Raw genomic sequence first — 19,915 nt, forward strand, 5'->3', positions numbered from 1 at the left:
GCACTGGAGCAGTCGTCTCAGGGAGAACCGGCGCGCAGGTCCTGATTGTTGGCGACGATAAGAGAGGAAGTCGGATGCGCTAACCTGGTCGCCACCCGAGCGGCACGGCGGCTGCTGTCCCTCCCGAACGAGCTAACGTTAGCCAGCTAGCTAAGCTAGCTATCGCCCCTCAACCCGCCCCGCTCCCTCCACCAGCAGCCTCGGACGGTGACGGGAAGGCAGGGCCTCCGGTACCCACGATTCGGTTTACGAGCGACCCGCCGCTTCCCGCTGAGATGGGTGAGTAGACGGCTCCGCTAGCTGGCTCACTTTTACTGACTAGTTGAGCTAAAAACGCAGACTGCGTTTAATGAAGGCGCGTGCGCGGTGCGCGCGCTGTGCGTGATGCCGGGCGGTGTTCGTGTCCTTTTCGTCGCGCTTCGTTCAGCGCCACATTTTTTTTTTTCTGCTTCGTTAATGTCGGACAAACGAAACGCCGGATCGCGTGTACGTGCGCGTGTACGTGCGCGTGCTTGCGCTGTCAGTTTCAGTCCTCGGGTGGGGTAGCCTGCCTGCCTCTCCATCCACCACCGCCCCCACCCCCCAGCTGTTACGCAATAGCAGCCCCCAGTCCGGTGGATGCTGCTCTGCTGCCTGTAATAACGCTTGTTATTACCGGTCGCTTCTGTTTTCAGACGGCCTGAGTGAAGCCCTGGAGAAGCTGAAGCTGGGTTCCCCCCCCGGTGGCGCCCCCGGCGGCGGCGCCGAGCGCTGCTTGGACTGTCTGCTGCGAGCGCTTGCCAACAACAGTGAGTCGCCCCCCCGGTCCAAAAGGGTCGGACCCCCCCCCCATTGCTCCCGTCTTTGTGTGTATCTCGGAATAAACTGTGTTAAATCTTTCAAAATAAGATAAAGGCAACCTGGGCAAACGCCAAATCATGTTGTTTTGCCGAATGTGTACTCGTGTATTTAATCCCGGTAGATTAGCGTGTACTCTTCAGCCTTCTAAATGTTCTGTACATTATCTTTGCCCAGTTACTCTGTCCGAGTACCTGTGTGTATAATTGATTATTTGAGCCCCGGTTCGGTGCCAAGCTGCATTTATTGTCCTCATTTACAGAATCGTGACGCAGCAAAATGTACTTTTGGTGATTTTTAACTTGGGGAACAAACCTGCGCAGGACAAAACCCTCGGAACCAGTCGTGGTCGTAAGGTCGCGACCCCCCCAGTGCCGCAGCGTGTAATTCATTAAAAGAAATGTTCTTTCTATCTCGCAGACACTGAGGCCAGTGTGAAGATCAAAGAGACGGGTGTCCTCCCCCTGCTCCCCGGTCTCCTAAACCCCGAGTCTTCCTGCACCCCTAAAGTCGCCAACATCATCGCCGAGCTGGCCAAAAACGGTGAGGCTTTAAATGACTCTTAAATCAGCGGAGCGACTTTGATGTTTTCTGTGGAGTAAAAACACTTCAAGCATTAAAGAGTCGTTTCTGCAGCAGCAGTCCTCCTCGGGGGGGGGGGGGGGGGGGTGGTCAAAGCAGTCTTCCTCTGGAGCTCAAAGCAGTCTTCCTCCGGAGCTCAAAGATCGCCATGTTTAGAGGTGCTGACTCAGCATTTCATCATCGCAGCGACCGAGAGCTTCCATTTTCTACCGTTTCTGCGCTTTTGAAGGGGAGAAGGCCGACTTGGCTCGAGCTCGGTGGTAAGAGGAGGTCGAGATAATGAATGGCTTTTTCGAGCAGCTTGCGAGCCTCCAGCTAATGATCACTCGTCAGCGCGTGGGAACGTTTATCCGTCACGGCTTCCGGAACGCTCTGCACCGGCCGAGGGGCTGCAGGAACCTCCTCGCCGCTCGACGGCGTGAGCTTGATGGTTTAAAGCTGCACCGGAGAATCACCGATGAAGTACTGGTTCTGGTGTCGTTACTAGTGACGGGTCCATTGAGTCCCTTTTAACACGTTGAGAGGTGCATTCATTGGAGCATTCATAGGCAGTGCTAATTCTCGCCGTTGATGAGATGTAAACCGATGAAATGCAATCATCAAGTTTATAATGTCCGCCAGTAGAGGGCGTGTGCGTGAGAACGACCAGCAGGGATCGCCGTGGCTTGAAATGACCTTTACATAAACACGATAAACGTAAACTTTATTAATTCTACTAATCCTTGTTAACGATCTTATCTTGTGGAACTAATAACGGTTTATCTTCTCTTCGTCTTATCACTAGGCCTGTATAAATATCATGCAGCTCTTTATTATTTTGAAGCGATGCTAGCATAGCTAGTGAGAGGATGGGATGCCGTAAAGCATTCATGTCGTTACCAAGGGCGACCGTCCTGCACACACACACACACACACTCAGCAGCTTCACTTCATTATACAGGGTTGGGGCCTTGCTGCTTTTTTCTTCTAACGCTAACAACGTAGCATCCAGCAGGAAAACAAACCTGCAGGGCTAAAGACCAACAGCAAGCGAGGTTCACCCACGGACGAAGGCGCGGCTATACCGGACGCAGTCTGCACAGTCCTGAAGCCACGCCCCTTCTGCTCACTTTATTAAAGACCCACGGAGTCCAATTGAGTCTTCAGAACAAGGAACTGCAGAATCCGTGTAAAAGAAACCCGAAACCAAGAAAACGGACAATAGTTGAATGTGTTTGCTCACATTGTTGAGCTTATATCCTGATGCATCGTGTTGTGGTGACACTCATCACGGCAGTAATTTATAGGGACCCCTATAAATGACAACATTCGTTCTAAAGGAGGGGTCTCAAACTCAAATTACCTGGGGGGGGGGGGGGGGGGGGCAGGTCTTCCACAAAAGAAGAGAGCTGAACGCCTCGCCCAGAACGAGCAGATCTTAAAGTGCCTGAGAGAAATGTCAAACGTTAGCCTCTTTTCAGCATTTTTAACAATCTGAAACTCAAAAGACTTTGAGATTCATTCATTGAATAAAATGTAAAAAAAGCAAATCGTAGAACACGCCCATTAACCTAAACGTTCATATCATCCTGCGGGTTGCGAGTTTGAGATCCCTGGTCTAAAGGATGGAAATGATTCTGTAGTGCTTTTGCCAGTAAAGTTGTGTGTGTGTGTGTGGGGGGGACTTCAGACTGTATAGCGACCTTTGACCCAACCCCTCTACCCCTTCCAGAGTTCATGCGGAGTCCCTGCGTTGAAGCCGGCCTCATCGCTCCTCTAATTCAGCTGCTGAACTCCAGCGACCAGGAGCTCCTGCTGCAGACGGGCCGAGCGCTGGGCAACATCTGTTATGACAGCCGTAAGTAGGAGGTTTGTTGAGCCTCGCCGTCACCGTGGCAACAGACCAAGCTTTGATGTTTAACCATGAACGCCGTTAGCCAGGTGGCCCCTGTAGCAAACGGCTGCTGCTCACTTCGGCGGAACTTTAATGCGCTTTATCAACCGCTGTAGTCGTTTATTTAGAGTGAAAATGTACAACGTGTGTTTCTCATAAGGGAAAACTACGAAACTGTTTGCATGGCACCGATAACGAAACAGTGAAAATACGTAACGCAGTACCGTAGAACACGGTGAGAACACGAACGCAGTACCGTAGAACAGTGAGAATACGAACGCAGTACCGTAGAACACGGTGAGAATACGAACGCAGTACCGTAGAACAGTGAGAATACGAACGCAGCACCGTAGAACACGGTGAGAATACAAACGCAGTACCGTAGAACAGTGAGAATACGAACGCAGTACCGTAGAACAGTGACAATACGAACGCAGCACCGTAGAACACGGTGAGAATACGAACGCAGCACCGTAGAACAGTGAGAATACGAACGCAGCACCGTAGAACACGGTGAGAATACGAACGCAGCACCGTAGAACACGGTGAGAACACGAACGCAGCACCGTAGAACACGGTGAGAACACGAACGCAGTACCGTAGAACAGTGAGAATATGAACGCAGTACCGTAGAACAGTGAGAATACGAACGCAGCACCGTAGAACACAGTGAGAACACGAACGCAGTACCGTAGAACACGGTGAGAATACGAACGCAGTACCGTAGAACAGTGAGAATACGAACGCAGTACCGTAGAACAGTGAGAATACGAACGCAGTACCGTAGAACACGGTGAGAACACGAACGCAGCACCGTAGAACAGTGAGAATACGTAACGCAGTACCGTAGAACAGTGAGAATACGAACGCAGTACCGTAGAACAGTGAGAATACGAACGCAGTACCGTAGAACACGGTGAGAACACGAACGCAGTACCGTAGAACAGTGAGAATACGAACGCAGCACCGTAGAACAGTGAGAATACGTAACGCAGCACCGTAGAACACGGTGAGAACACGAACGCAGCACCGTAGAACAGTGAGAATACGAACGCAGTACCGTAGAACACGGTGAGAACACGAACGCAGTACCGTAGAACACGGTGAGAACACGAACGCAGCACCGTAGAACACGGTGAGAACACGAACGCAGTACCGTAGAACACGGTGAGAACACGAACGCAGCACCGTAGAACACGGTGAGAACACGAACGCAGCTCCGTAGAACAGTGAGAATACGAACGCAGTACCGTAGAACACGGTGAGAATACGAACGCAGCACCGTAGAACACACGCGGAACACACACCAGCTCAACTGTTGCTATTTCTGCTGCGGAGCAGCACACGTGCACACGTGCACACGTCTCACCGGTTACATGCATGACCCGACTGTGATTGAGTGTGATGAACTCGAAGGCCAGACTGAGACACGCCGGATTCCTTCTCCTGGTGGGGGGGGGGGGGGGGGGTTAGGGTTAGGCTTTAGCGTGGTGGAGCTTCATGATGTTGGGGAAACACACACACAACGTTCTCTTTAACGGTTTTAATGGCCTTATTTCTTGTTTTTACGACTTTCTTTACATCGTGTGTTCTTTGTCGTGATCGTTTTTACCGTTGCTATCGTCATTCTGCCGGTGATGGAAATCTGATGTGGCGTGGCATTTGTTGAAGGGGCGAGGGTCACGGTGAGCCGGTGAAGGAGCAGCTGTTCACCGTATAGAAACATAGAAGGCGCTGCTGCGTGCACCACGAAAGCAGCGCACGCTACACGAGAGTACAGCCAAACTTAGCTTTACATTTTAGACCGTAAATGTCGACATTAGTCAAATGTTTTAAAACGCTGCGTTGTTAATGCTTCACTGTGACATGGTCTCGTATCTAATGCATGTAAAGCTTTATTCAGGAGATAGTTACTGCGCATTCACACTATTTAGAATTACATTGTGCATTTCATACATTTGTTTTCTTATTACTGATCTGGATTGTGACATTATATTTGCTAGTTTTAATCGCATCTGTCAATGATCTAATTGAGATGTTTCTCATCATAGAAATAATCTAACTCTATCGTATAAAACCACAAACTCGGATGCTAAATGTCTGGGTTTTTCATTTTGTGAAATAATTTACTCCCTTTACTTCTGCGGATCACTCTCCTGGCCTAACGTGCCGCGTCCACCGCTTCCTGTACCTTCGGTCGTATCTTTGCAGTAGACGAGGATTAACCACGGTTAAATCTAACCTGGCACGCCGCCAGCCTCTCTTCTCAAGTTACCACTGGCGACGTGAACAAGGCCCGTCTCTGCTTGCGTGAAAGCCTCCCTGAGTCGGCATTAACGGCAGCTGCGTGCGGATGGAACAGGAACCAGAACTCTTGTGTTCATTTCCGTCGGCGCGCTGCTGAACATGTTCACCCCAGTGGTCTGTTTAAGAGTCTGTCCTTTCATTTGATGTTTCACTGCTTTTGATTTTGCATCCTTGATTCTTTGCTGCAACATAATGAATATTTTAAGGATGCGGAGGAGAACTATAAATGTTTTCTGTTAACATGCAGAGCAAAATGTTGAATTTGATGGATAAACCTTTTGATCACGCAGATTAGGATGATTATTTGAATCCCGTTTCGCTGCAGCACGGGACCCAAACCCGATTATTTTGCTCCCTTTGGTTTTACTTTGTGCTGCTTTTTTTTTTTTTTTTCTAGCCTATTCCTATTTTATTTGTTTTATTACCTGCTTACCGCCGTAGAGGGCTGTGCACACCGCAGTGAACATACAACATGAACAAACAAAAAGTGACAAATACACAGTGTTCTGAGAAGAAAGTGCAATGGATTTATTTGTGCTCCTTAATTCTACCCCTTCCATCCAATCATCACCAAGAGTTGTCCCAATAGACCAGGTTCACATTCGTCTCTAGAGGAAAGTATGGATCACCAAGTTCTCAGATCTGAGGAAAAAGAGGGAGAGCAGAGTGAGAGCCACAAACACTGACCCAGCAACCTCCACTGACTCAGAGATCTGTGTGCGGGGTTGACTCTCTAAACGAGTTTTAATAGGTGCTGGAGTGGTGGATCTGGCATGCGTGAAACCTCCACCTAAGAACGGGGCAGCCATCCCGGACCCAACAATGGCAACATAAGCCCCCAGATCACCCCAAGCAGCTACAGCAACCCAAGAACGACCACCGTGGCCCCACCAGAGCCACACGCAGAAGAACCAGTCCAGGGCCCGGGGGCGACTTACACCAACACAGCCGACGAAACCTAGGCCAGCGCAGCGGCACGGGGCACAGCGGGCCGGCCCGGCGCCCCACCAGCACCCAACACCACGCCCCCCTTCCCAGCAGCTGCTTATTAACCTGCTTTGACGTGCGTTTTTCAGGCTGTGGTTGGTGTCCTGTCCATTTTGTGTTTCTTGATTTGTGTCCTGGCCTCTTTGTGTTGCAGATGAGGGCAGGAGTGCCGTTGACCTGGCAGGAGGGGCTCAGATAGTAGCAGAACACATTAAATCCCTGTCCCAAAATACTGAGCCGGACAATCAGAAGCTCTTGACTGTCTTTTGTGGCATGCTGATGAACTATAGCAATGATAATGGTAATGAACACATGAATCGGTGGTTGTGCTCCTTCTTGTGTGCAGGCGCAGGCGGTGTCGTTATTCTGTGCCTGAAGCGTAAGCTTTGCTCTCCTGGGCTGACCTTTCACCTCCTCTTCCTCTCTTGCTTCCTGTTGCTTCTCCAGTTTCAGCTCTGCAGTTTGGGAGCGTCTGCTTTCTCTGGCCGTTCTGTACCAATCGGTTGGGGTGGGGCCTAACTAATCATTGGTTGGCGTAGCAACAGCTCCACAAGCCGCTTCTTACTCGCCAAACCTTTTAGCTTGATTTTACAGCCGGAGGCTAACGTCTCGCGTTGGCTCGTTCGACTGACGCGCGCACAACTTATTCAAGCTTCCTCTTGTGCAACTTGTTCTGAAGTAGGAGCTGAAGTATTCTCCAAAGCCGAGTACTTAGTACTGCAATCCTCCCTCCTGGCACGGCAGCGTCTCGTCTAGCGGTGAAGTCCTCCTTTTCTTATTCATTTGATGGATGATTTGCTTCGTGTTTTCATTTTCCTTTCAGCGTTGTGGGACTTTGTTCAGTGTTATTAGATCAGAGTCTCTCCCGCTTGGGTTTGGCGGTGGTTTGATTTCATCACACCTCGTATTCTTCCTCGTGAAGTGGCTGTTGCCCGCTGGCCGATGGGTCCGATGTCACCTGTTGTAGGAATAAAACGAATGATGTCATACAAAGGAGCAAGAGATTCCATTCTGGCATATTGAGTTAGATAAGTAAATGCCTTTGTGCTTGCTGCTAGAACAGAGAAGCATCGCCATCAGACCGAACACAATACATATCTTTAAATCGCCATAAACCATGAAAATCGAGTTTTACTTCCTTCCCTTATGTTGACTTTTTGTCTGAATTCCCGTTGACGGAGGATTATCGGTTATCGGTTATCGTCTCTGATGAAACCTGAACTTCAGCTCCGTTGTAGTTTCTTCTTTTTCTCATCGACCCATTGATAAAATGTTCTCATCTGCTATTTCAAGGGCTCCTTTGTAAAAATGCCGTCTGTTGGTGCTGAAATCACACGCAGCGTCTGTTTCATTGTCTTTTCCTTCAACGTCTGACAGAAAATAACTTGTTTGAAACGTAACCAGCTTTTCCCTTCCTGTTTTCTCTTTTGCACATCTGCCCAAATTCATTGATTTTCATTCTGAATAATTTCGTTCCTAAGATCATTTTTCTTTCACAGGTGCTTTCAGTCACTTTCCCACTTCTTGAAAATGAAATGTGGAATTATCTGCTTCTGTCGCACCTTGTTTTGTGGTTTACTAATTAATGCTGGTTTGTTTGTGACAAAGGTACCGGTATTATATAATGACGGACTCAATTAGACCTCCAGATGCTGTTTTGAAAATTTTTGTTTAAAGCTTTAAGGACTAAAATCTGGACTCGAGGCTCAGATTAACCGTCCTGTGAATACTCTGTATGGAACCTTTTGAAAAGGACTTGCTTTGTTATCAAGTCAAATTTACTTAGTGTTTTGTAACTGTAGAGAAATGAGAACATTTTGATTGTTTCATTAAATTCATCCTGTTGAATTTATGTAATATTACATTTTGATAATTTTTTGATTTGTTTTTTTGCTAATTATGTCTTTATATCCAACTATGATCTTTCAGTAGTATTAGTAGTATTCTTAAGGAGAAAAATGTATTTCTTCTTTCAAAAGTGACATATCTTGATTATCATTATTATGTTGTTACGACAGCAGTGAAGTAGGAGTAACAGGGGAGTTTAGTGTAGAGGTGGGATGCACCAGGGATCAGCTCTGAGCCCCTTTTTGGTTGCCATGGTGATGGACAGACTAACAGATAAGGTGAGACAGGAAGCTCCTTTGAATATGATGTTTGCAGATGACATTGTGATCTGCAGTGAGAGCAGGGAGCAGGTAGAGGAGAATCTAGAGAAGTGGAGGTCTGCTCTAGAAAAGAGAGGAATGAAGGTGAGCAGGAGTAAAACAGAGTACATGTGTGTACATGAGAAGGTCCCAGGGGCGACAGTGAAGCTACAAGGAATAGACGTAAAGAAGGTAGAGGACTTCAGGTACCTCGGGTCAACAGAGCAGAGTGATGGAGAGAATGTGGAAAGGAGGTGAAGAACCGTCTGCAGGCAGGCTGGAACGGGGGGAGGAAAGTATCAGGTGTGCTCTGTGATAGGACGAAGGGACAGGTCTACAAGACAGTGGTGAGGACAGCCATGATGGACGGCTTAGAGACAGTGGTGAGGACAGCCATGATGGACGGCTTAGAGACAGTGGTGAGGACAGCCATGATGGACGGCTTAGAGACAGTGGTGAGGACAGCCATGATGGACGGCTTAGAGACAGTGGTGAGGACAGCCATGATGGACGGCTTAGAGACGGTAGCTCTGAGGAAAAGACAGGAGGCGGAGCTAGAAGTGGAGGAGATGAAGATGCTGAGGTTCTCCTTGGGAGTGACCAGGTTGGACAGGATTAGACATGAGACAATAAGAGGGACAGTGAAGGTTAGACATTTTGGAGACAAGGTCAGAGAGACCAGACTTTGATGGTTTGGACATGTCCAGAGGAGAGACAGGGACTATATCGGTAGAAGGATGCTGAGGATGGAACTGCCAGGAAACAGGACTAGAGGACGACCCAGGAGAAGAGACATGGACGTAGTGAGGGAGGACATGAGAGTGGCTGGTGTTGGGGAGGACGATGCAAAGGACAGGGTGAAGTGGAGAACGTTGGGTTGTTGTAGCGACCCCTCAGGGGACAAGCTGAAAGTACAGCAGTAGATTCAATCATACTTAAAATGAGGTTAGCGGTCTCTGCCTCTGGTCTCTAACGTTCTGATCGATGTGATTCATTTACTGCCTGCTTCGCTGTGTGCCTGTTCCAGATTCCTTACAAGCCCAGCTGATCAGCTTGGGCGTGATCCCCACTCTGGTGAAGCTGTTGGGGATCCATTCCCACAACACGGCCCTGACGGAAATGTGTCTCATTGCCTTTGGGAATCTGGCTGAGCTTGGTGAGTATAACGACCATGAACGGGAACAATGTCACTCGGGGCTCATGCACTGTGCACGCCACTCATTACCGTAACCCCACCGAAGGCCGCAGCAGCACGCAACACGCAGCAATGGGGTAATGGCGCAGAATTTTAATTATGAAACAAACAAAAACACTTTTCAAATCATTCAGAATTGTAATCTTTTGATGGCTTACACACGGAGCTGGTAGCAGTTTCACATTTTGAACGATGTGGAACACCGGAAACCAAATCAAACTAGAAAACGACAATCAGAGATTGCAGACCCCGCCTCCAATAGACTATTGGATCTTGTGAGACAGTAAACAGGGCTTCCGGATCAGAGGGGCCAAACCTGCTCTAGCTTGCTGCTCCGGAATGTACTACAAGACTCCTTCTGGACTCTTTTTCCCATCATGCCATTCCTGTCCCTCCCTCTTAAAGTGGCAGTTTACAGCACAGGCACAATTCCAGATGTAAAAATAATTCTAGAATCTGGATCCAGATCCGGATCAACGCCATTCTCGGGGAGGACCGAGCCACGGACAGGACCTTGCTTGTGTAAAAATTTCAAGTTGATTGGGTCACTAGTTTTTGAGTTATGCGCTCGGACAGACAAACAAACAAACAAACAACCGCACCCAATTGCAATACCCTCGCCTCCGCTTTGGTGAGGGTAATTATGTTTAAAGTCTAGGCTTGTAAAGGACAGTAAAAAAAAAAAGAATTTTAAATAGTCAGACATTTGACAACACTTTAAAATAAACACAAGTTTGCCAGTGAAACCGGTTCAGTCCCGGTCGTGTGCATGAAAAGTATGCGAGAACGCCGCGCAGTCTCTTTGGTGTGATGCCTCTGGTGCTTCCAGAGTCCAGCAAGGAGCAGTTTGCCTCCACCAACATCGCCGAGGAGCTGGTGCGCCTCTTCCAGCAGCAGACGGAGCACGAGAAGAAAGAGATGATCTTTGAGGTTCTGGCTCCACTTGCAGAGAACGGTGCGTTCTGTAATTCCTCTCGTCGGTTTGTAAGTCTTCATGGAGCTTCGAGCTTCTGTTCTCTAAAAGGGAACATTAGGAACGGCACTTTGTCGTGTGTGCGTGTGCGCGTGTGTGTGTGCGTGTGCGTGTGCGTTCAGCAGCAGAGAGAACGTCTTACTGTGGGTTGTAATCATCATTGCAGTCTCACTGTCAGTATCCACGACAACGTCCTGCTTTGTTCCAGAGAAACGTTGCCACGGCGCTTCCTCATTTGTAGAGACAAAGAAAAAGCAGTAATATGTATAATATTCATGTATAGTATATGAGGACGTTGTGAAATCAAGTACTAGTATCTTTGATGTTGCGTATTGTCTGGTTGTACACTTACCAGCAGAGTACGTTCTCGACGCTGCTGTGGTTCCTGCAGTCCCGGCCCATTGGGCCTCTTCGTGTTCTGTTCCTGTTCATCTATCAGCTCAATATCTCAGGAACAACTCGGGGGGGGGGGGGGGGGGGGGGGGGGTTGTTGTGGGTTCGTCCCCGATTTAGCTGCTTAGACTGTTAGACAAGCCCATCCAGGTCATTTCAGTGAATGTGAGCCCAGTAGGTTTTAGCCTTTCTGGTCGACCGTCATTTTGACGCGCTCTTAAAAATGACACTGAACTCTATTACTGATGCTCTTTTGTAACTAGATGCAAATCTGTGCCAGAACATTTCATTTTTAAAAACATAGAACTTGTGAATTCAGAAGCGCCTGAGGGGGAAATAGGAACTGAAACGGCGCCTGTTCACTTTTTCCGTGTGAATGAAGTGAAGTTTTCTCGCGGTGAAATTAAAGGAGGAACGAAAACGCTGCAACCGCTGAGGCTTAGAAAACGGCATCGGGACAAATAGTGAATAGAAATTGAAGCTGAACTGATCATTCGTTTTCCTGCCGCGGTTTAATGTTAAAGTACAACTATCAAGTACTCCATCAATCGATTTTACTCCAGTTACTAGCGTAGCTGTACCGGATCCACACGAGGTGTGTGGAATAAACGATTCATTCTCCACTGCAGCAGCAGTGCGTGTGCGTGTGTGTGTGAGTGTGTGTGTGTGTGTGTGTTTCTGTCGTCTCTGAACGTCTCCTCCTCCTGCCAGATGTGATCAAGCTGCAGCTGGTGGACGCCGGCCTGGTGGAGTGTCTCCTGGAGGTGGTGGCTCAAACTGTTGATGGCGAGCGGGAGGAGGACGTCGCCCAGCTGAAGACGGCCTCTGACCTCATGGTGCTCCTGCTGCTCGGAGGTGAACTCCTCGGGGCTCGGGGTCATACGTGGGGAGAAAAGTTCATCCCTGATATGGACATAACCTGATCGTTGTAACCGATTAGCATTCAAAATAGGAAAGGAAAATATGAAGATTTCAAACTGTTAGTCGCCTGTTGCATCCATGAAGCGCTGAGAACCTCGTTTATCTTTTGTATTATTCTATAGGATGAATTGAAAAGTAGCAATTAAAATGAATAGATGTAGAAGAATCACCAAACATTAGTAATAACCTTTTCTGAGGAGGAAATAAAGAAACGGGCTCGTTTTGCATTCATGCAATGATCAGTGAGCGTCCAGAGACACGATCAACGTCCAGACGGTGGCGCTAGATGTTCGAGCGCTGTTAGCTAGCTTCACTGGTCCAGCTCAGGTGTTCCCCACCGTCCGTCCTCGTCTCCTGCACGTCTCCGTGGTGCGTTTCCAGTATTGATCTGATCAGTGATGGGCCCAGAGGAAGCGAGTAACTAGTAAAGACGATGATGACGAGGGCGATGAAATGATCCATCAACGTGAGCGTGGTGTCCGTAAGTGATGGGACACGCCAGTACGAGCGGAGTACATCAACGTGTACAATCCTTAACCAGAAGGATGCTGTCAAGTACACGAAGCCTTCCAGAGGCAGAACTATAATGTCTGAGTTTATGTACAAGTACCTGTAAAGTACAATTACTGCATAAAGTGTCTACGCACCCCCCCCCCCCCCCCCCCCCGCGCGCTGCTCACCGCTGTTAGCGCTATCGTCTGTCTCAAAGCTAAAACTCAAAGCCACGTTTTATATTACAGTAATACTATATATCATTTATTATATCATTGTGTATCTATTTAGCAACGAACGAACGAATTATACTCGTATGTCAAGGTACTACTGTATTGTGAAATGTATTGTTGAGATGAAATGACCAAGATCGGTTATGGGATTGAATTGATCTATGCCAGACATTGTCTTAGATTTCGGACATCGTGTGTCTTTGTTGTTTTTTAGCATCGTGATTATTGCTAAATCATTATCTGCACAGATGAATCCATGCAGAAGCTGTTCGAGGGAGGAAAGGGCAGCGTCTTCCAGCGAGTCCTTTCCTGGATCCCGTCTCACAACCATCAGCTGCAGCTCGCCGGAGCTCTGGCCATCGCCAACTTTGCTCGCAATGGTAAATGGTGGCCTGTCCCTTTAACGTGGGTTTTACAGCACCAAAACGACATGAGTGCGTAATGCTTTAGCAAATGTTAGTGGCTGCAGTAAAAGAAACCGTGGAACCTCGGCTGTCGAACCTAATCCGTTCCGGAATACTGATCGAGAACTGAAAATATCGTTTATAATATATAATCTAGATTAACCCGTTCCTGCGCACCAGATGAATGTCTATTTACACGCCTACAGGTACATGAATGTGTACCTATGTGTATCTAAACAACAGAAAACGCATAAAAATGTAAATGGTATGAAAAACAAAAGCAGAATAACAGTTAATTACCGTTTTGGCTGCGGTGTCGGGAGGGGGGAGGGACAGAAGGAAGGGGGAGGGGTTATTCCTTTAAAGGGAGTCCTCCATGAAATGACTGGGTAACTGTCCTCCTGGGTTTTAGTCCTCTTTAGCTCAGTTTTCTATAGTAAAGTCTAAATCATTGATTCCTCACTGCAGCGAGATCCCAGACACGGACGCCGTTTCCATATCTGAAGATTATTTAGTTCAACAGTTGTTCTCTCTGCTTTCCTCTTTTCTTTTCCAGTAGTTTTACTGCTGCCTTTCTTTGGATCCATGACTAAGAGCTAAAGAGAGCGAAGCGAAAACTTTAGCACACGCACTTCTCCGTCTCCTCTGGCAGGTCTTCGGGTCGCCTCGGTTCCAGTCGTGTGTTCGAGCTCCGAAAACCTGTTCCACTTCCGAGGCATTTTAAACCGACTCGTTCGAGACCAGAGGTTCCACATGAGCCAGCACTGACCGCCTTTTGAATTTCCTCTGTGCAGATGGGAATTGCATCCACATGGTGGACACCGGAATAGTTGAGAAACTCCTGGAGCTGCTGGATCGGCACGTTGACGAGGGAAACGTCACCGTTCAACATGCAGCGCTGAGCGCCCTGCGTAACCTGGCCATACCCGGTGAGCCGACAGGAACTCTCGGTCTCGCTCTCTACCAGAGAGTCTGAGGGCGACAAAAAGATATCAAACTTTCTGACCGAAAAGTACTTGAATCTGTTTTGTTTCCGCTTCTTCCAGTGGTGAACAAATCCAAGATGCTGGCAGCCGGAGTAGCCGACGTGGTTTTGAAGTTTTTGCAGTCGGAGATGCCTCCAGTCCAATTCAAACTCCTGGGGACGTTACGGATGCTCATCGATACACAAGGTCTCTGATCCTGGCCAAAAACGACTTCCAGCGTGGCTTTGCACTGAACTAAAGGAAGCGCGTGTGTGTGTGTGTGTGTGTGTGTGTGTGTGTGTTGCTTCAGCTGAAGCCGCCGACCAGCTGGGAACCAATGGGAAGCTGGTGGAGCGGCTCGTGGAGTGGTGCGAAGCCAAAGACCATGCAGGAGTGATGGGCGAGTCCAACCGGCTGCTGTCGGCGCTCATTCGACACAGCAAGTCGAAGGTGCGGCGCCGCCACCGATGGAAACGGCTTCCCGCTGCCGCGCGGCTCGAGCGCGGACATTCGCTGCTGCTGCTGATCTGATGGGCTCATTTTCTTTTGTGATTTCAGGAAGTCGTCCGAACTGTCATCCAGGGAGGAGGCATGAAACACTTGGTTACCATGGCAACGAGCGAGCACATGATTATGCAGAATGAGGCGCTGGTTGCTTTGGGTCTCATAGCAGGACTGGATTTGGGTAAGAGATGAAATAATATTCGGATTTGGGCATTGAATGTTTCTAATTGTGCCATTTTGTGTCAAAGCTTTTTGTGTGCTCTTAAATTACTGCAGAAAAGTGTAATTAGTAGCTTCAGAAAGCCCAAACCATCCCCGAATACTCTAAATCCACCTCAAAGCTACAAAGGTCAGACCATGACATTTTATATCTGCTTCTCAGCGGACCCAAATTTCAGCTTAGTTGGTTGTTGTGCAAACTTGTGTGGCTACGTTTGTGGGACATTCCCAGCCCTTTGGGGGCGTCCTGTTGTGTTTTCTGTGGATCTGTTACGGTCATGCCATTTGGTGGCAGTAACCAGGCCTACCGGATCACGCTCGAGAAGCTCCTCGCCGTGTTCGAATTCACGATCAAAGTAATTGTTAATACCCTCCCCGAGTGGAACCATTTTCAATTACCAGAAAAGAAAATGCCATGAAAGAAAACTTTTTGTACACACATATACAGATTGTGTTGCTTTCATGACAGTTAACATCAATCTAAGTCTAGATATACAGTGTATCACTGTATTTGGCCCGGGGGCCAGATGTGGCCCTCCAAGTCATTGTTTGTGGCCCGCGAGAGCTGTGTGCAGACATTTGTTTTTGTAAAAGGCTGCATCTGTCACACACGTTCTTAGCAGCTTATAATTGTTGGTTGTACTTCAGTTCAGTCACTCTCAACTGTGACAAAAGAGTTTTGAACAAAGTTAAGTTCAATATATTTTTATTTCTAGTGTCAGGTCACAACAGGAAGTTATCTCAAGGCACTTTACAGGATTAGCAGGAAAGACAGAACCCAACTTGTCCCATAAGACCGACCCACTTTGGCGACGGAGGAAAAAATTCCCTTTAACAGGCAGAAACCTTGACCAGACCAGGCAAACGGTCGATCCTGAACAGAAAGAAAGCCGCCGTCCTGCTCTCTATTTACTGTCGATGTTACTGTCATTGCTGTAATATTTACTCGCTCGCGTTGCGTTTCTGGATTCCAGTGGCAGCTGAGAAGGATTTTGTTGGAGCCAACTTGGTATCGGTGCTTCACAAGCTCCTGTCCGACGAGAGGAGCGCACCGGAGATCAAGTACAACTCCATGATTCTCATCTGTGCAGTCATGGGCTCAGGTCAGGCTTAAATAACGGGGCTGTTGTTACCGCCTGCTCCCAGCTGCTCTTTGACTAACGTGGCGTTCCTCCCCTGTTTCTCTAGAGCCCCTCCACAAAGAGGTCCAGAGCCTCGCGTTCATCGACGTCGTGTCTCGGCTAAGGGCGCACGAAAACAAAACGGTATCGCACCAGGCTTCTCTCACGGAGCAGCGGCTAACGGCCCAGAGCTAAATGACTGTGTCCGACCCCGCCCACATCCATGCCTCCCCCCCTCCATGCCTGCCTGACCCACCTAACCGCCTGATGACACCTCACGCCTGCTCTCCAGCGCCCCCATCGTCACGTGCCAAGGTACCCCACCTCGTTAACTGCCAGCAGACACGCCCCCGCTCGCCTCCACCAGGGTTCGACTGATTCCACACCAATCACGAGATCTGAGCGTTTCGTAATGTTTGTTTCGAAGGTTAAGAAATTGGCTGGATTCAAACACTTGGGGTGCCGTGGAACGCCACCGCGCGGAACGCCACCGCGCGGAACGCCGCCGCGCGCTCCTGAAAGCCATACTCATGAACGGGTCCAGAACTGAACATGTAGTCCTCTCCTCCTCCGCCGCTCACGGGCCGCTCGGTCTGCTGAGACGTCCGGGTTACCGCACTGGTTTCCTGTGATGAGCTTATTGCTGCGGCGTCTTAATAACGAACCAAAAGCTCTCGTCTAACTAGCATGTTATCTGAATAAAGCGCGTTGAAGGAACGTCGTAAACGTGACACGCTCGTGCTGCTACAGACGGTTCACGGTGTTACGGACGGTCTGAGGCCATTTCAAGGATCCGACGCATCCAACTCAGCGCTGAGTGTTTTAGCCGTAGCGTGTTAGCTGGACGTTGACGTGTTACTGGAGTAGAGAGCCATCGTATCGTATGTTCTCTCTACTGTGTGTGTGTCAGTGGCTCCCACGGATTCAGGAGGCGTTCAAGAACACCTTCACTTGTTCAAGAGAAATCTGCAAATGTGTTTTGCTGGGAAGCTTCAGAATTAGTTTTCGTTTTTTACTTTTTTTTTCCTTAAATGAACGGGAATCAAGTTTGATTCCAGGTTTGACTAAATGCTCGTCGGCATGATTTGCCTCCCGGTGGAAACGGCGTCGATGTGCTCATCTATCTACCATCTTTTCTAAATTCATCAGTCGAGCCCTGGTCCCAACCTCCACCTGTGCATGCACCTTCTGCTACAAGTAGGGGGCGCTAAGGCGCCACAAACTGATAAGAGACCGCGCTCTTTTACGACCGTAGCTGTGACTGCATCCACCAACAGCCCACCAGTAAAAAGTGTGCTTAAAAGAACAAACAAAAACCACTTCCTGTTGTGAATGTCCTTATACTTTTAAGAAAAGCAGCCACCCATCATGTGCCCGGAGGCGTCCCGTGTAGCTTCAGTATAAACTGTGCATGTTTTAGTCCTGCCGAAGGAGCGACCGTGTCCATTTCACCCGCGGCTCCGCCCGTCTCGTGTATCAGACACATTCCTCTTCGTCCCATTGCTGAAAGGGAAATGTGCAAGAAGTAGGTGAAGGAAACGTTACGCCAACTTCAGATGTTTGATTTTCAGGAGTGTAAATCTGCCAAACGAGGGCCGTCCCTTTAGCCGTCGAGGCTAGCGCTAGCTGGCGTGCTACCGCTGGCTGGGTCCTCATCGACACCCGTGTCCCCTGTTTTCTTGATGTGGGCTGATCACTATAGCAACGTTTACGTTACGTCGCTGCTTCACGGACGATCACGAGATGGCGCGTTCACTGTGGTACATGAATCTTGAAATCCTGTCGTGTGTGAAGACTTGTTATTTTCTGATCTAGTAGCGTGTGCACGTTTTTTTGATGATCTGTGGAGATTGTCTCTCGGCCGGTTAGCATCCTGTCGTCTGAGCCCGGGCGGGTGCAAAGTAACGAAACCACGTCGATTATAAGGATGCTTGTTTTCCACGTCTTTGCCATTGATTCCGTTTAAAATATGCTTTTAGTAATGTCTTGTTACTTTGTAGCCACCTGGCAATTTTTAGTTTGCTATTTTTATTATTATTTTTAATTGGTAAGAAATGAAACGGTAAAGAAACGGCAGGAACAAAATAAAGGTTCACGCGCCGTGATCCTGTTACGACTCGGTACGAGATCTCTCTCCCCGAGTCCTGGTTCGAGTCCGCAAGGAAACCAAGCAGTGTGAATGCTCGGTGGCGTGAAGCAGAGCACATTCCGACTTGTTTAAACCTCCAACCGCCACCCAAAGAACCGGACGACGTGCCGGCTGTCGCTCCTCGTCAACATGCCGCGATGCGTTTCCTGTTCGGGTTTGTTTTACGTACGAATGGCTATTTCTCAGATTCATGCTCGTCGACCGACGCATACCGGTGGACATGTATCCATAGTTACTGCATAAAAATACTATAAACCTAAATGTTTGTTGTTAATGTCATGAGTTGTACATTTTGGAGGATTGTAACTCGGCAGATAATAAAACGGTTATAGCTGGTCACGGCTGACGTCTTTATTAACGTTTACTCAAACCGAACGCGCCGCTGACGACTCCTTTGCATTTTAGGTTGTAAAATGAAAAGCAACAAATTTATCGCAATTGAAAAGTTGAAAGCGTGACTGTTAGAAATAGCGAAGCTCTTCCATTGTTTTCTAAAAAAAAAAAAAAATCCAGAAACTTTTAATGAGTATAATCTATGCGTAAAACAAAATAATTGTCACAGTTTTGTGTTCTCACAGCTCGGAATAAATCAGAAGTAGATCATGAAGACAAGTATAAATGAAATCTCCTCCTTGTATTAATTTTATTCAATATTAAAATCAGCCGAATTTTAACACACAAAGACATTAGGAGGTAGTTACACACTGACGTTTGTGGATTTACTGGTGAACCGTGCAAGTACTGGATGAGTGTGTACATCGGGGCTGGAGAACGATTCTCTACCTCCTACACTAGAGAGATTAACAGACTTTAGTAAGAGTGGACTTTCTGCAGACCAGTAAATCAGAGAAGTTACAAATTAAAATGTACAATAAATATTTAGTATAAAAGCAGCGTTGATCCATTTTAAGTAGCTTAAAACATTTTCAAATGTACCCAACAATGAGTCTGAACATACTGAGTAAACACACTTCATTAATAAAATACTTTGCTACAACAAGTGACGCATGCTTTCAGCTCATGACCACCGTAAACCATCAAAAGAAGACGTATTAAAAACCAACGGGTCAATTTGAAGTTACGGGTGTAACATCTGCACTGGCTTCAATTCATCCAGTTTGTATTCATCAGACCTGCATTGAAGTCTGAGACAATCGGTTCACACGTTTCGTGGCTTATCTCCGAATTCCGAAACCTTTCAATTAAAATGGAAATCAATGAAGTACAGGGAAGGTCAGGAGGAGCAGAATTCTCTTTGTAGATCTAGAGAAAGCCTAGGACAGGGTGTCCAGAGAGGAACTGTGGTACTGCATGAGGAGGTCTGGAGTGCCAAAGAAGTATGTCAGAGTAGTTCAGGACATGTACGACAGCAGCGAAGTGTGCAGTAGGGGTAACAGGGGAGTTTAGTGTAGAGGTGGGATGCACCAGGGATCAGACCTGAGCCCCTTTTTGTTTGCCATGGTGATGGATAGACCAACAGGTGAGGTGAGACAGGAAGCTCCTTTGAATATGATGTTTGCAGATGACATTGTGATCTGCAGTGAGAGCAGGAAGCAGGTAGAGCAGAATCTAGAGAAGTGGAGGTATGCTCTAGAAAAGAGAGGAATGAAGGT

General features: G+C 48.0%; 1 protein-coding gene across 1 annotated transcript; it reads left to right on the plus strand.

Moving 5' to 3' along the window:
• The first annotated feature begins 275 nt into the window (after positions 1-275).
• rap1gds1 (RAP1, GTP-GDP dissociation stimulator 1) lies at positions 276-16,722 on the plus strand. The gene is made up of 16 exons (XM_068756159.1): positions 276-279; positions 525-614; positions 675-788; positions 1,258-1,380; positions 3,131-3,256; positions 6,741-6,887; positions 9,761-9,889; positions 10,758-10,883; positions 12,006-12,149; positions 13,189-13,320; positions 14,139-14,273; positions 14,391-14,516; positions 14,620-14,759; positions 14,868-14,994; positions 16,007-16,135; positions 16,221-16,722. Exons 1-16 carry the CDS (start codon positions 276-278, stop codon positions 16,346-16,348), a joined length of 1,920 nt encoding a protein of 639 aa, XP_068612260.1. The 3' UTR covers positions 16,349-16,722.
• Positions 16,723-19,915: the final 3,193 nt, after the last annotated feature.

The sequence above is a fragment of the Brachionichthys hirsutus genome, chromosome 23, assembly GCF_040956055.1.
Source record: "Brachionichthys hirsutus isolate HB-005 chromosome 23, CSIRO-AGI_Bhir_v1, whole genome shotgun sequence".
Lineage (NCBI taxonomy): Eukaryota > Metazoa > Chordata > Actinopteri > Lophiiformes > Brachionichthyidae > Brachionichthys > Brachionichthys hirsutus.

What these genes read in the sequence shown, in the direction of transcription:
- rap1gds1 (XM_068756159.1), top strand. An exon ending in GATGCTCATCGATACACAAG is followed by an intron (nt 14,517 to 14,619) that starts GTCTCTGATCCT and finishes GTGTTGCTTCAG; the next exon opens with CTGAAGCCGCCGACCAGCTG. An exon ending in CATAGCAGGACTGGATTTGG is followed by an intron (nt 14,995 to 16,006) that starts GTAAGAGATGAA and finishes TCTGGATTCCAG; the next exon opens with TGGCAGCTGAGAAGGATTTT.